A 14,371-nucleotide genomic window follows, 5' to 3' on the forward strand; every position below is an offset into this window, starting at 1 on the left:
ATTAATTTTAATTCACGTAACGATAAAAATCTTGTATTGCATTATGCAAGCCAGTGCATGACGTAATGCAATACGCCGATTCATAAAGTCCAATGAAACACACGGAATGGTAATCGGAATTGTCTCTTTTAACGTACGCATCCTGTGCACACGCAACGACATCTTACAGCGAAATGCGACACTTGTGGCAAGAAAGTTCGTCCAATGGACACGATGTGGCGTTCTCTTCCGTTCTTCTTATTTCTATCTTTTTGTCACGGTAATAAATAAATTTTACATCTTTTCAGAGAAAAATAATACTTTCTTTATCAAAAAAAATATTCCCACTATAATTTCAAACATCTTTGAACTATTGACTTGACAACGTGAAGTAAAAGCCGATCCTCCAAGACTTTCTTTTTCTTATTTTAAGCCTCCTCGATGCCAAGGTAATTTTTTGCCAATTTTTTAAAATAGAAACTTAACGGACGAATCGATCGTAAATTTTATTTCGAATTTTTTCAAACGTACTTTCACAACGATATCAAGTCTAAACTTGTCACGCAACTTCTAAAGAGAAGAGACGAAACAGTGAGAAACAATAGGGGCAGGTTCCTCGAGATTGCGTTTGCATAAAGGACATCTGAAATATATTTAAAAATAGTGCGAGAACTATTGAAGCATTTCGCCTCAGCTGGCCTCGGGAACATCTGCGGAGCAATCTCTCGATCCTTGCGTCATTATTTTCCTTTGTAACCGCGCACCATCGATTCACAGGTTTCCTCAACCATGGAAATTAATCAACCTTAGACCATGATCAGAACTGATAATGGGAAAACGTGACGTTCATCGTGGCCGGGACTCGTCGATCGAGAAACACGATTCTATCATCTGCTTCGTTTTCTTTCTTCTTCTTCTTCTTCTTTTTTTTTTCCTTCTCCTTTCTTCACTCTGAGATTCAATCGAAGAATTGGATTCGATGGAATGATTTCGATGGACGATGGTGGTTAAAGGGAATTTTATCGTCGAGCGGACATGAAAATAACGATCGAATTTCGCCAATTCAACCGCGAAAGGAATGGGTCACATCGCGATACAATCAATTATCGATTAGAAAACTAGAAGTTAGTTTTTTCAACCAACGATTCCTGATTATAGGCCTCCTCCGTTAACTATTACCGAACAAATGCATTACGTCGTCCAAGGCGAATCAATAATGTGCGTATCGATCATTTTATTCTTTTGCGATTCACATGCAAAAGAAATCACAGGTATAAACTGTGCAACTTGATATAATTCGTAGAAACAAAATATAATTAAAATAATTACAAGATAATAATTCATCAAGACTTTGTTTTTCAATTGAATAATAATATATTTACATTATCGTTAAAAAAATTGCTTTAAATATATCTCTTAAATTTAATTACGTGAATAACAAACTTGATAATTTCTTATTAAGCATTTTTATGCACTTTTCTTCAATTTAACCACGAGTCAAAAATTCAAATCCAATATCACAAATCTCTGTTCTCTTTCAGCATCTTCCTCCAACTTGATTCGCAAAATCTATCTTCGCAAGTTGCAACCATCGACTCAGGTTGGTAATCCTTGAGCAAACGTCAACAAGTTGAGCGATAAATCGATGGCCAAGATGGAAGGAACCCGTGACATCAAGATGTGACATCGTGGCTGAACACAATCAAAATGCATTTAACGGGGAACAAGGAGTACAGTTTGACAGACGAGGGTGTAATATTCATAAGGGAGAGTGGCGGGCGCAGGCGTGGTTATCGTTGTCGACAGTGTCCTCAGGCTTGTCTACCTTGTTTCCGCGGAAGGCAGCCGTTGTTCGTCCATCCGGTACCGACTCTCCATTCTCCTGAGCCATGTCCACGACACTAGTTGCGGTGTGCGCATTGCTGCTTACATTTCTCGGTGTTTCCATTTGTCAAATATCCATGAACATGTGTAAGTATCTACACGATGAATTTTGATTTAATATAATTTTTCAAAAATGATATCAAGAAACGATATTTGATTTTTGTAAAATTTTTCAACGAGGTATTACTCTTTTGTACAAAATATCATGTCTACTTTTGATTTTCTTCTCTTCACGCTTGTAGTTTCTTTTGAGATGCATTTAAGTATTCTTCAATTTTATTGTAATAAATTCTTGATTTTTTTTTGTTAAATAGATAGAAAATTTCTTTAGATGATTTCTTGGTACGATTCGCATCGTTCATCGCAGAATTTATTATTCTTCTTTCCTATCATTTGTCACAGAATGATTTTTTTAAATAGATAACAGAGGATTTGAAATCGTTTTAGAAGACTTATTATTCTTCTTTATCGTGCAATATAAAGATGAAATTAAACACACACGAGTTAAACATTGATTGCACGATGCTTGCATGAAACTTTGATTGGTTCATCGATACATCGATACGGAAAGGTTGCTGTACTATTGTTGAATTATTCACGTGACGGAGCTGTCTGACTTGAAACCTTCCGCATCTCCTGCGCCGACTCGGTCAATCTCTGCTCCTTGACATAGAAAGAAGATTTTACAAGAGTGATTAATAATGGAGGAAAAATTGAAAGACAACACAATATCATATCATATGTTTTTTGTTATTTACAAAAATATATATATATATATATAGTATTTTATCTTTTTTAAATCAAAAATAATTATTTATAATGTGTAGATAATTGTTGATCGATTAGATCTGATCTCTCGTGACGAAACCGCGTGAAACAATTTAAGAAATAACCATTAATCAGAAATATAAATGGATCGCGTGTTTGATGAAATTGCATATTTTTTTAATGTCGATGTACGATTAGGGATATTTCCTTATGAATTATTATTTTCCTTGAAAAATTATACGTGTCAATAATTTTTTTCCTTCTCCATTAATTTATATTAATATTCCCTTTTTGTTGAAGCTCTTTTAATCAAAAGATTATATGAATAATCTTGTGTAAATAATTTTCTCTCTTCTACGTCACATTTTTATTTTTTTTTTACAGTGATAGTGATAGAAGAACCGGATAAATCGATTTTAAACATTTTGAACGAAGCTCTACCGCAAGCAGAAAAGAATTATGGCAACGACATCATCTCTGTTCACATTTCTACAATAGAAGTTGAACGTTCCAATACAGATGCTAGCTTTAAAAAAGGTTAAGAAGTTTAGAAATGTTCTTTAAAAGCAGCTATTAATAAATTTAAGATCATTGAAATTTCTTTAAAATTTAACATTTTCTTTAAAACTGTATTAAAATTAATATTGGATAATTTTTAATCACAATATTAATTCTTGAGATCTCTTTGCAAATATATATATATATTTTTCTTGAAAGAAATCAAAACATTTAAAACTACAAGATACAAATTGAACAAATTCTTCAAAATATAATTAATTGTTTAATTTATATTAGCTGCTGCTATATATAAAGATATTTTGTCATGATCTTATTCTTGTTTTGTTAAAATCAACTTGCAGTATGTGCTGCCTTATTTAAGGGGATCAGTATCGTACTCGATATGACCTGGACCGGTTGGGATACTCTTCGGAACAAGGCCAACGAGAATGGAATAATATACAAACGGGGTGACAGCAATATAAACCCGTACATCCAAGCGATCGATGATCTTTTGATGTTGAAAAACGCCACTGATGTTGCTCTGATCTTCGAAGATGAAAGAGGTAGCGAGTTTTTTAAATTCTTTTTCCCAAATTTTCTTTGAAAATCGACATCGCCTCTTTTTAACAGAGTTGAATCAGAGTCTCTACTATTTGATCGGAAACTCGATCCTGAGATTGATCGTGATCGACGAATTCACCGAGAAAACGGTGTCGAAGATCAAGAGTATGAGGCCATCGCCGTCTTATTACGCTATCTATGCCAGTACAGCCAAGATGGAGGATTACTTCAGAACTGTAGAGAGAATTTTAAACGTTTATTTCTTGTGAAGAAAAGTAATTATATACGTAAGAATTATTTTTTTAACATAAAAATTGTTTAGGCCGTGCAAGGAGGATTGGTGAAGAGAAATGGAATATGGAAATTGATTTTCACCGATAATAACTACAAGGATTTTAAATACATCAACGGAGACTTACAGTTGAACGTGTCCATCACGGTTCTATGGATGAAGATGGACGTTTGTTGCAGATTAATCGGTGAATCCCTCTGCAATTGTCCTTCAAACGTTAAAGTACTTTTCTATAGCTTTTCATAGCCTCTTTGACTTATGACAATTGGAGTGATAATCTTGTTTAATCTTGCGTTGGTTCTTGGCAGATATTTTCGAATTATTTCAAACGATTGGTAGGCCTCATCGTGAGCCTGATGAGCGAACTTCAGGCATCGGGTGTCAGCGTGGAGCCAAAAAGTGTCAAATGCTCGTCAAACGCGAATCAAAGTTCAAATGTCACGATTGAGGCGTTCAACAAGAATATAGTTGCTGTAAGTCATGTTGAGATGAAATAAATATCGTTGAGAATCGAAGGAATGTATTCTGCCACAGAAACTGGGAGGCAACGATACGTTTGAGTATTGGCCAGAGAAAGGGATGATCACGTATAAAGCTGAAATAGAATTGAAAATTCTTGAGAATGGATTATTGGAACCGTTGGCCACTTGGACGAGGAATGGAAAGATAAAAGAGGCGGAGAATAAAAAGATATTACCTGCTAAAAGATTCTTTCGAATTGGAATTACTCCCGTAATTAAGTTTCGTTTAATTTCATTGTGAATTTGTAACATTTATTTATTAATTAATTAATAATGATACGTTGAAATTGTACGTTAGTCAGTGCCTTGGATAATACCTAAAATCGATCCAGCGACTGGAAAAGTTATGAAAAATGAGAATGGAAATGATATGTGGGATGGATATTGTATAGACTTTGTGAAGAAATTATCCGAAGAGATGCAATTTGATTATGATCTTATCATACCTGAAGATCGACAATTTGGCAAGAAATTACCTAATGGACAATGGAATGGCTTGATTGGTGATCTAGCTAAAGGAGTAAGATTTGTACACTGAATTTCATCTGTGAATCTGCAACCATGCAAATGTTCTTGTATAAAACATTATTTTCAATATTTTTATTTTTTATTTATCACATTTTACCTTTATTTCTTTTTTTTCATTTTATTAAAGAAATATCAAAATTTTCTTAATACCCTATATATTGAACTTGATGGCGCCTGTAAGTCTGCAACCGTGCATATCTCTTAGTATAAAACATTATCTTCTGCAATTTTTTCATCAAATTAATATTCTTCTTTTGAATGAATTTATTTCTCTTCTTTATTTTATCATGTTTTCTTTTCTTCTTTTTTTAATTATTTTTTTTTTTTTTAAGGAGACAGATATCATAGTTGCTGCATTGACAATGACTTCAGAACGCGAGGAAGTGATCGATTTCGTCGCTCCTTACTTCGAGCAATCCGGCTTATTAATTGGTAAATGATACGACTATTTTTAATTTGAGTATTAACAACAAATTTTTACATTATACGATTTTTTTTTTTTAATTTTTTGTTATAAGTAATGAGGAAACCTGTCCGCAAACCGTCCCTTTTCAAATTTATGACAGTACTCAAAGTCGAGGTGTGGTTAAGCATCGTAGGAGCTTTAACATTAACTGGCATCATGATTTGGATACTTGACAAATATTCTCCTTACAGCGCCAGGAATAATAAACAACTGTATCCGTATCCTTGTCGGTAATAACTTTAAAATTTCTAAAATCTTAATTATAAAAAATTATTAATTATCGAAGTTTCATTAGTGGAAATTTAGATTAATTATTATTATTATTATTATTATAGTAATGTTCGCGTCAATATCTTTGGTCATTTGTTGGAGATTAGATCAAGATCACTATAAAGCATCCTTAATGACCATTATATCTTATCGTAAATGATTGTCGTAAAGACAAAGCAATTACTTAATCAATAATGATTACGTTAAACGTAATTATATCCTGTGTTTCAGGGAATTCACGTTGAAGGAGAGTTTCTGGTTCGCCTTGACGTCTTTTACACCCCAAGGTGGCGGCGAGGCACCCAAAGCGTTATCAAGCAGGATACTAGTTGCTGCTTATTGGTTATTCGTTGTTTTAATGTTGGCTACGTTCACTGCTAACTTAGCTGCTTTCCTTACTGTGGAAAGAATGCAGGTTTTCAATATTATTCTCATTAAAATACAAATCCAAAAGCTTTGAGAAATAATTAATCGAATAATCATTAATTCTATGCGACAGTTTTATAGAAAAATTTATCCAATTTTTATTTTTCTAGTAAAAAATGTGATTCTAAACTTTTAATTGAGAATGCACATACCTTTTGATCCTCAAAATGAGAATTAATATTGTGTGTTGTTTGTAGTCTCCTGTGCAATCTTTGGAACAATTGGCCAGACAATCTAGAATCAATTATACTGTCGTGGCTAATTCCAGTCAGCATCAGTATTTTATAAATATGAAGAATGCAGAGGATAAATTGTACACGTAAGTTTGCTGAAAAAATGAAAAGAGCTTTAATAGCGGATTAAAAAAAAGAATAAAGTTGATGAAATTTTAAGAATAAACATTAATATATAGGAAAATAAGTAAAAAATTTTCTTCCAATTTCATATTCATATTTAGGGTATGGAAAGAAATCACGTTGAACAACACAAGTGACGAGGTGGAGTATCGAGTCTGGGATTATCCTATCAAGGAACAATACGGCCACATATTGCAAGCTATCACACAAGTCGGCCCAGTTGCAAATTCAGTGGAGGGTTTTCGAAAGGTACTAAACTACGACCGTTGAGTCAAATATGGAATGAATCGACGAAACTATTTGCTTTTTTCGCATCGTTTCAGGTGATAGAAAGCGAAAATGCAGAATTCGCTTTCATCCACGATTCGTCGGAGATACGGTATGAGGTAACGAAGAATTGCAATTTGACAGAGGTTGGGGAAGTGTTTGCGGAACAACCTTACGCAATTGCTGTTCAACAAGGAAGCCATTTGCAGGAAGAGATAAGCAGAAAGTTTGTTTTTTATATTTGGACACTTAAAGGGATGATTGTATCATTTATATCGATTCTTTGCAGGATTTTGGATTTGCAGAAAGATAGATACTTTGAAATGTTGGCCTCTAAATATTGGAACCAAACGCAGAAGGCACAATGCCTGAATTCTGATGATAATGAAGGAATTACTTTGGAAAGTTTGGGTGAATTGATCTCCACTACTATTAATTTCAAAATTGAAAATTTTTGGTTCATTTTAGACAACAATACTCGAGATTGAATTAAATGTTTAAACCAAAATTTTCAGGTGGAGTATTTATCGCTACCCTCTTCGGACTCGCCCTGGCGATGATCACCTTAGCAGGAGAGGTATTCTATTACCGGAAACGGAACACGGAAACGGAGAAATCGACGAAGGACAAGAAAAGAAAAGTCAAGAACAAGATAATACAAAATTTGACGAAAATGAGTCTGCAGATGAAACCAGCGCCTATCAATCCATTCTTCGAAAAGACGAACAATCCTCCTCGCGTGTCTCACATTTCCGTTTATCCTCGCAATCTCCCTTTCAAAGAATGAGAATCTACGAAGAAAGAAAATTTAATTGGAATAAAGAGTATTATGCAATTGAGATGTAAAAATTGAATCGAATCGTTCTATACACGAGAAGAGGAATTTTAATTGAAATAAGTAATGATAGTTTCAAATAAAAAAACCGTAACGCAACGTGAATTGGGAATAAAAGTTTCTAATTGTTCTTACCTGTTGTACAAGAGCTTGCTCTTGTTTTTCGCTATTTCATAATGTTGCGATTCTCCACGCCTCTTGCGAATTTCACAATCGAATATATTAGATCTATTTATAATAATTGTAGATAATTTCCTCGCACAAGATATTTCCTTTTATATTATCCATTATCCATCACACTCTAATCATCTCTGTTCCAATAAAAGTTGAAAGTTAAATATTGTTTACACGGCGATGAAATTTTTTTATCTTCAAATTTTCTTTCAGATTCATTTTCAGAAAGGATTTCCCTCTTCCTGGAAAAAGGAAAAAATATTATCCGTACAAACAAGTTTTTCCTCAATTTCTCGGATCGGATAATTCGATAGATCATTGTTCGTCGCCCAAGTTTTTCATCGATCGCGGTAACGGAATTGCATAAATGAAAGTGAACAGTTGGCGGATCGGTCAGCTGTGTCCTTTCAATTCTTTCAAATCTCAATTTTCAATCTTAAGGAGACACTTGAAATAAAAATAATCAAGAAAAGTGATAAACGAAATTATCAAAGAATCTTTCCATCTAATTTTTGATCCTTTTTTTTTTTTTGCATAAAACAAAAATGAAATATCAACAATATTAAAAAGATATTTCCACTTTCTTCCCAGTGTTTATATCCGTGATTGAACTTTTTCTCTGTCTCTCTCTCTCTCTTAACGAGAGAGAAATGATCGACCAATGGCCACGGACGAGCAAACAATATCCATCGTTCTTTTACGGTCGCTGATTCGAATATTTCTGATTGATTACTGTTCACTGACTCCTCACAGATACTCGCTTGCGTGTCAATCGAAACTGAAAGGGTGGGGCAGCGATTCTTTTCGAATCGCCAAGTCGATATAAAGGCTTTGCTCGTGGAGGCGAGATCATTTCATGGGAAAGTGATGTGGCTCGACGAACCGGAACCGGAAACGGAATAAGCGTTCACTGATCGCCGATATCGCGCATCATGATCTTCTCCTACAACCTCCGTTCACTTCCCTTTGATGGATTTTTATTGGTAACATTTTTTATTGCCTTCCCATTGACTTTTCACCTGAAAATTTTAGAAATACTTTAGAAATTACTTTTGAAATTGTAAATTATTGATAAAATTAATATTTAAGTGGATTCATCATTTGAAGAAAAATCTCAAAACCTTCATGATTCTCTTCTCAATTTAATAAATTTATTTTTCCAATTAATATTTTCTTTTAGAAATTGTTATTATTAATTTACCATCGTTGAAGCATTGATTTTAATGGTCCAAATTATTTGATACTTTTCTTTAGTTAAAGATAAATTTCTGTGACAGATATTGATAAATTATTGATAATTTAATATTTAACTGGATTCATCATTTGAAGAGAAATCTAAAAATTTGTAAAACTTTATTAAATATAATAAATATACTAAATATAATAAATATAAACTATATATTAAATATAAATTTAATAAATTTATTCTTCCAATTAATATTTTCTTTTAGAAATTGTTATTATTAATTTACCATCGTTGAAGCATTGATTTTAATGTTCCAAATTATTTAATACTTTTCCTTAGTTAAAGATAAATTTCTGTGACAGATATTGATAAATTATTGATAAATTAATATTTAATTGGATTCATTATTTGAAGAGAAATCTAAAAATTTGTAAAACTTTATTAAATATAATAAATATACTAAATATAAACATTATTAAATATAAATTTAATAAATTTATTCTTCCAATTAATATTTTCTTTTAGAAATTGTTATTATATTAATTTACCATCGTTGAAGTATTGATTTTAATGTTCCAAATTATTTGATACTTTTCCTTAGTTAAAAATTTCTGTAACAGATATTGATAAATTATTGATAAATTAATATTTAACTGGATTCATCATTTGAAGAGAAATCTCAAAATTTGTAAACCTTTATGATTCTCTTCTCAATTTAATAAATTTATTTTTAATATTAATATTTTCTTTTAGAAATTGTTAATTATTAATTTACCATCGTTGAAGCATTGATTTTAATGCTCCAAATTATTTGACTTCTTCTTAATTAAAGATAAATTTCTGTGACAGATATTGATAAATTATTGATAAATTAATATTTAACTTCATCATTTGAAGAGAAATCTAAAAATTTGTAAAATTTTATTAAATATAACAAATATAAACTTTATTAAATATAAATTTAATAAATTTATTCTTCCAATTAATATTTTCTTTTAGAAATTATTATTATTAAATTATTATTAATTTACCATTGTTGAAGCATTGATTTTAATGTTCCAAATTATTTGATACTTTTCCTTAGTTAAAAATAAATTTCTGTGACAGATTTGATAAATTAATATTTAACTGGATTCATCATTTGAAGAGAAATCTAAAAATTTGTAAAACTTTATTAAATATAACAAATATAAACTTTATTAAATATAAATTTAATAAATTTATTCTTCCAATTAATATTTTCTTTTAGAAATTATTATTATTAAATTATTATTAATTTACCATCGTTGAAGCATTGATTTTAATGCTCCAAATAATTTGATACTTTTCCTTAAGTTAAAGATAAATTTCTGTGACACAGATATGCCTGAGTTTGGCCATCTGTTGGACGCCGGCAAACGCCAAGATCTACGACAATCGTTTAACAACCGACGATCACTCGTGGATTCGTAGAAGCCGCGAGGCTCCTTATGACGTTGTCCCTTCGGAACATTCTCCATCTTACGCCAGCTTCTTAGAATCACGGAGGAATTATCGCGCGGCATTCGACTCGGTCAAACCCAAGGATTGGCTCTCGTTTTCGGCCAGCAAGAAGGTTCCCACTGAAAACAAAAATTTCAAAAAGGTATTATCCCCGTTCTACACCATCACTGACAAGGATTCCCAAAAGTACAAGGACATGGTGATGAAATCTGGGGTCCCGTATTGTCAAGAGATCAAAACCAGACGCGTGAAGGACAGCATGATCTGTTACAAATGCAAAAACCCTAAAAATGGAGCCAGCTACGAGCAGTGCTCTTACAATGGTTCACAACCATTCACCGGTTCTGCCGGTAATATCGAACAAAGTTCGACAGGGTTCAGAAACAGGAGATCCAACCCCTCTGACGAGGGGTTCTCCGGTTTCAAGGATTACGGAAGAGGGGACAATCCGTACAGATTCAACGACAAGATATTTTCAGAGGGGACGGACGATGTGCCGGCAGAGTATAAGAAGAAAAACGAAAAATGCGAGAAGGTGATCAAGGATTCCATGATGTGCATGGTGTGCAAAGATACCAAGAGTAATGCCAAATACGAGCAATGCACCTATATCAGGCAACCGGCAGAGAAGAAATACACTTACACCAAATCTAGCTCTGTTAAAAATCCTAGAGAATCTGAGAAGGATGGTGAGGAAAATGGGGAAAGATCTAATAGAAAATACTTTGAAACTAAACCAGTTAAGGAAGAATACTCGAGTTCTGAGGATAAAGAAGGAAAAGAAGAGTATAAAGACTCGACTAGCAATTGCAAGAAGATTCAAAAAGATTCCAAGACTTGCACGGTGTGCAAAGATCCCAAAACGGGTGGAAATTACGAGAGATGCTCCTACGCCTATGAACCGAACGATAAAGTTTATAAATTTAGCAGGACAAAGAGTTTTGGATATCCTGCAAGTTCTTCCAAAGATGATGATTCCAGCGAGTCCGGTCAGGATGAAGAGAAGAGAGCTAAAAGCGAACTCGAGGAATACAGGAGAGACTATTCCATTCCAGAAAGCTACTACGACAAGAGTCACTCCTCTCCGTTAACCTCTTACTTCAAGGATGACGAACCTGGGTCCAGTTATCGTCAAGCTGCTTCCCAAAATTCTAAATTAATCTCTGAGGACGACGATGATTATTTGTCCGGCTACGAGAAATCCAAATCAGAATCCGAGAAAGTTGCCAAAAGTATCGAACCGAGCCACTGCAAAGAAGTTCAGAAAGATTCCATGACTTGCAAGATTTGCAAGGATCCTAAAACTGGAAGCAATTCCGAGCAATGCTCGTATAAATATCAACCGAGCGATAAAAGTTACTCTTACTCGAAATCTAGGTCAATTGGCAGCCCAACAGAGTCGAACGATGACAAATCTTACGATGAATCTGAGAAGAAAGAGGAGAGGCAAAAGTTGCCCTACGAAAAGGAAGGTTATGATTACTCTTCTGATAAAAGTTCCTACATTACCGATCAAGCCAGCAAAAGAGAATTTCCAACTTCCGACGAATCCAAATCTGAAGAAATGGAAAAATCGTTGAAATCTGCTCCGAAAAAGAGCGATGTAGGTTTCTACGATGCGTTTAAGAAGAAAGAGGAGATCCAGAAGGTTCTTCGGGAATTTCAAAAGGAAGATCGTTCCAATTGTAAGAAATTAATGAGAGATAAAATGACTTGTTATCAATGTGTCGACGATAAAGGATTCAAAAAAGAGGAATGTGCTTTTGTGACTTCGGAAGAACCAGCTGAGGATAAAATCGATTATAGAGAGGCGAAAGAGGAACCGACCAAAAAGATTCCCAGGTCGGTTATTGAAAATCTGGATGATGTACCCATCGAACCAGAAGCTTCTGCCAGTGGGAAGGTATACGTGCAACGAGAATTACCACCTAACAAGAGTTCTGGAAACACCGAGGCATCCAAGGAGACTGAACCATATGAATACGTAGAGGAAACTAAACCTGTGTTCGATAAGATTCTTGGATTCACACTTCCAGCGTACATGCTGACTACTTCTGAACACGAAGAGGAGTTTGATAAGATTATGTCGGGCGGAAAAATTTGAAAATAATATTTTATTTTTATCTTTTTGCTAGATTTGACGATGGTTGATCGCTTGTAGATAAAATAGATAATCTAACTAATTCTAATAATTAGTTAGAATTAGAGTTCTTATTTGGAATTTCAAAGTTGAAAGCTAAAGATAATTATTAAATATTGTAATTGATAAAGAAAATAATTATATATATATTTTTTAAATTATAAATTTAAATTTAAATTTAGTTTATAAGAGATGTAATAATAATACTGAATGGTTGTATGGTTTGTAATTAAAAATTCGTTATATTTAAGATATGATGAAATTAATCTCTATCTATTTATGTGGAATTGCGTTATAGTTATGCTCGATCGAACACGAAATTAGAAACTTGGTGTAACAAGTTTTTACGAGATATCTTTTCCCATATTTTCTATACGTAGCAGAAAAAAGAATGGCTAATTTCTTGTTCGATATTTTGTGAGAAGAAAGTGAAGATACGAGAGTCTGTCGATGTTTTATTTCGTCGTGGATGGATGACTGTGGATAAAGAAACATTTCTCGATGAAATGTAACAGTGAATCAGGAAGCATAGTTTTTTTTTATCATTGGTTTATTCGTTAGGTGAGAAATTTCCCGCTGTTTTAACTGTTTCTATTATTTCTTTCAAGTAAATGGTTGGATAGCTATCCATCTAGAAAATCAATATTTCTTTTCCTATAATTTTATTGTTCAACCTTAAAACCACACAAATAGAAACGCTAAAATCACAGAAAATATTTAATGGTTCTAGACTATATATCCTTTAATTAAATTATTGAATAATTTTATATAATTTGAAGATTTTATTTAAAAAAAAAAAGAAGAAATATTTAATTGCAAAGAACTCAAATTATCCAAATTATTTCCATTTTTTTCAATTTCAATTTACAGTCAAATTAAATATTTAGATTATTTTTCAAGCTCAATTATTTTCTTTATCCTCCAAATGATTTTTTCCATCAATTCTACACAAATCTCTACATAAATCTCTTTTCATATCTCAATTTCAATTTATAGTCAAATCACTATTAAATATTTAAATTATTTTTCAAGCTCAATTATTTTCTCTATCCTCCAAATGATTTTTTCCATCAATTCTATACAAATCTCTTTTCCATACCTCAATTTCAATTTATAGTCAAATCATTATTAAATATTTAGATTATTTTTCAAGCTCAATCATTTTCTCTATCCTCCAAATGATCTTTTCTATCAATTCTACACAAATCTCTACATAAATCTCTTCTCCATACCTCAATTTCAATTTACAGTCAAATTATTATTAAATATTTAAATTATTTTTCAAGCTCAATTATTTTCTCTATCCTCCAAATGATTTTTTCCATCATTTCTACACAAATCTCTACATAAATTTCTTTTCCATACCTCAATTTCAATTTACAGTCAAATCACTATTAAATATTTAGATTATTTTTCAAGTTCAATCATTTTCTCTATCCTCCAAACGATTTTTTCCATCAATTCTACACAAATCTCTACATAAATCTCTTCTCCATACCTCAAACATACCTTCCACATCAATTCTTTCTTACAAAAAAACTTCTTTTCCATTCCATTTCGATACAATACAATAAAATTGCAAAGTCCAACAACAATAAAATCCTTGAATCCTCTAATCAAAATGAAAAATCATCCCTTTTCAACATCGATCACTCTCTCCACCCTTCAAATAACCTCTTACTAACGAAATCTCGATTCATCCACTCGCGTCGCGACCTCTGGCGTCTCGCGCGGG

The 14,371-nt window shown here is 32.6% G+C and overlaps 2 protein-coding genes and 3 long non-coding RNA genes across 9 annotated transcripts; 2 read left to right on the plus strand and 3 right to left on the minus strand.

Annotated features, from left to right (window-relative positions):
* The first annotated feature begins 1,819 nt into the window (after positions 1 to 1,819).
* LOC409777 (ionotropic receptor 25a) lies at positions 1,820 to 7,766 on the plus strand. Of its 2 annotated transcripts, XM_026445791.1 has the most exons (16): positions 1,820 to 1,950; positions 3,016 to 3,168; positions 3,492 to 3,695; positions 3,763 to 3,929; positions 4,016 to 4,207; positions 4,294 to 4,458; positions 4,520 to 4,717; positions 4,805 to 5,026; positions 5,367 to 5,466; positions 5,553 to 5,730; positions 6,002 to 6,185; positions 6,394 to 6,515; positions 6,654 to 6,801; positions 6,876 to 7,045; positions 7,109 to 7,230; positions 7,335 to 7,766. In XM_026445791.1, exons 1-16 carry the CDS (start codon positions 1,869 to 1,871, stop codon positions 7,604 to 7,606), a joined length of 2,679 nt encoding a protein of 892 aa, XP_026301576.1. In that variant the 5' UTR covers positions 1,820 to 1,868; the 3' UTR covers positions 7,607 to 7,766. The 2 variants fall into 2 exon arrangements, with proteins under 2 accessions (XP_026301576.1, XP_026301575.1); XM_026445790.1 differs by having other exon boundaries at positions 6,876 to 7,230.
* Positions 1,949 to 5,325, minus strand: LOC113219307. Its single transcript, XR_003306285.1, has 6 exons — positions 5,132 to 5,325; positions 4,953 to 5,059; positions 4,683 to 4,841; positions 4,113 to 4,580; positions 3,623 to 3,927; positions 1,949 to 2,526 (listed from the first exon to the last, which is right to left on the minus strand). It is a non-coding gene; the product is annotated as an uncharacterized LOC113219307 (long non-coding RNA).
* LOC102653761 lies at positions 5,649 to 9,399 on the minus strand. Of its 3 annotated transcripts, none has more exons than XR_003306284.1 (6): positions 9,301 to 9,399; positions 8,950 to 9,163; positions 7,790 to 8,847; positions 6,349 to 6,524; positions 5,955 to 6,168; positions 5,649 to 5,755 (listed from the first exon to the last, which is right to left on the minus strand). It is a non-coding gene; the product is annotated as an uncharacterized LOC102653761 (long non-coding RNA). The 3 variants fall into 3 exon arrangements; XR_003306282.1 differs by lacking the exon at positions 5,649 to 5,755 and having other exon boundaries at positions 6,038 to 6,168; positions 7,790 to 8,070; positions 8,562 to 8,847; XR_003306283.1 differs by lacking the exon at positions 5,649 to 5,755 and having other exon boundaries at positions 6,038 to 6,168; positions 9,030 to 9,163.
* On the plus strand, positions 8,718 to 12,737 carry LOC102653780 (cilia- and flagella-associated protein 251). The gene is made up of 2 exons (XM_006561411.3): positions 8,718 to 8,811; positions 10,375 to 12,737. The coding sequence occupies exons 1-2, from the start codon at positions 8,761 to 8,763 to the stop codon at positions 12,598 to 12,600; spliced, it is 2,277 nt and encodes a 758-aa protein (XP_006561474.1). The 5' UTR covers positions 8,718 to 8,760; the 3' UTR covers positions 12,601 to 12,737.
* On the minus strand, positions 9,603 to 14,266 carry LOC113219309. 2 transcript variants are annotated; one of them, XR_003306288.1, is made up of 3 exons: positions 14,135 to 14,266; positions 10,296 to 10,615; positions 9,603 to 9,692 (listed from the first exon to the last, which is right to left on the minus strand). It is a non-coding gene; the product is annotated as an uncharacterized LOC113219309 (long non-coding RNA). The 2 variants fall into 2 exon arrangements; XR_003306289.1 differs by lacking the exon at positions 14,135 to 14,266 and adding an exon at positions 11,863 to 11,949.
* Positions 14,267 to 14,371: the final 105 nt, after the last annotated feature.

This window comes from Apis mellifera, linkage group LG16 (genome assembly GCF_003254395.2).
Source record: "Apis mellifera strain DH4 linkage group LG16, Amel_HAv3.1, whole genome shotgun sequence".
In the NCBI taxonomy this organism is placed as follows: domain Eukaryota; kingdom Metazoa; phylum Arthropoda; class Insecta; order Hymenoptera; family Apidae; genus Apis; species Apis mellifera.

Excerpts from the sequence above, each read along its gene's own strand:
- LOC102653780 (XM_006561411.3), top strand. The coding sequence starts at position 8,761 with ATGATCTTCTCCTACAACCTCCGTTCACTTCCCTTTGATGGATTTTTA. Across the intron at positions 8,812-10,374 it reads CCTTTGATGGATTTTTATTG|ATATGCCTGAGTTTGGCCAT; the intron begins GTAACATTTTTT and ends TCTGTGACACAG.
- LOC409777 (XM_026445790.1), top strand. The coding sequence starts at position 1,869 with ATGTCCACGACACTAGTTGCGGTGTGCGCATTGCTGCTTACATTTCTC. Across the intron at positions 1,951-3,015 it reads TCAAATATCCATGAACATGT|TGATAGTGATAGAAGAACCG; the intron begins GTAAGTATCTAC and ends TTTTTTTTACAG. Across the intron at positions 5,027-5,366 it reads TTGGTGATCTAGCTAAAGGA|GAGACAGATATCATAGTTGC; the intron begins GTAAGATTTGTA and ends TTTTTTTTTAAG.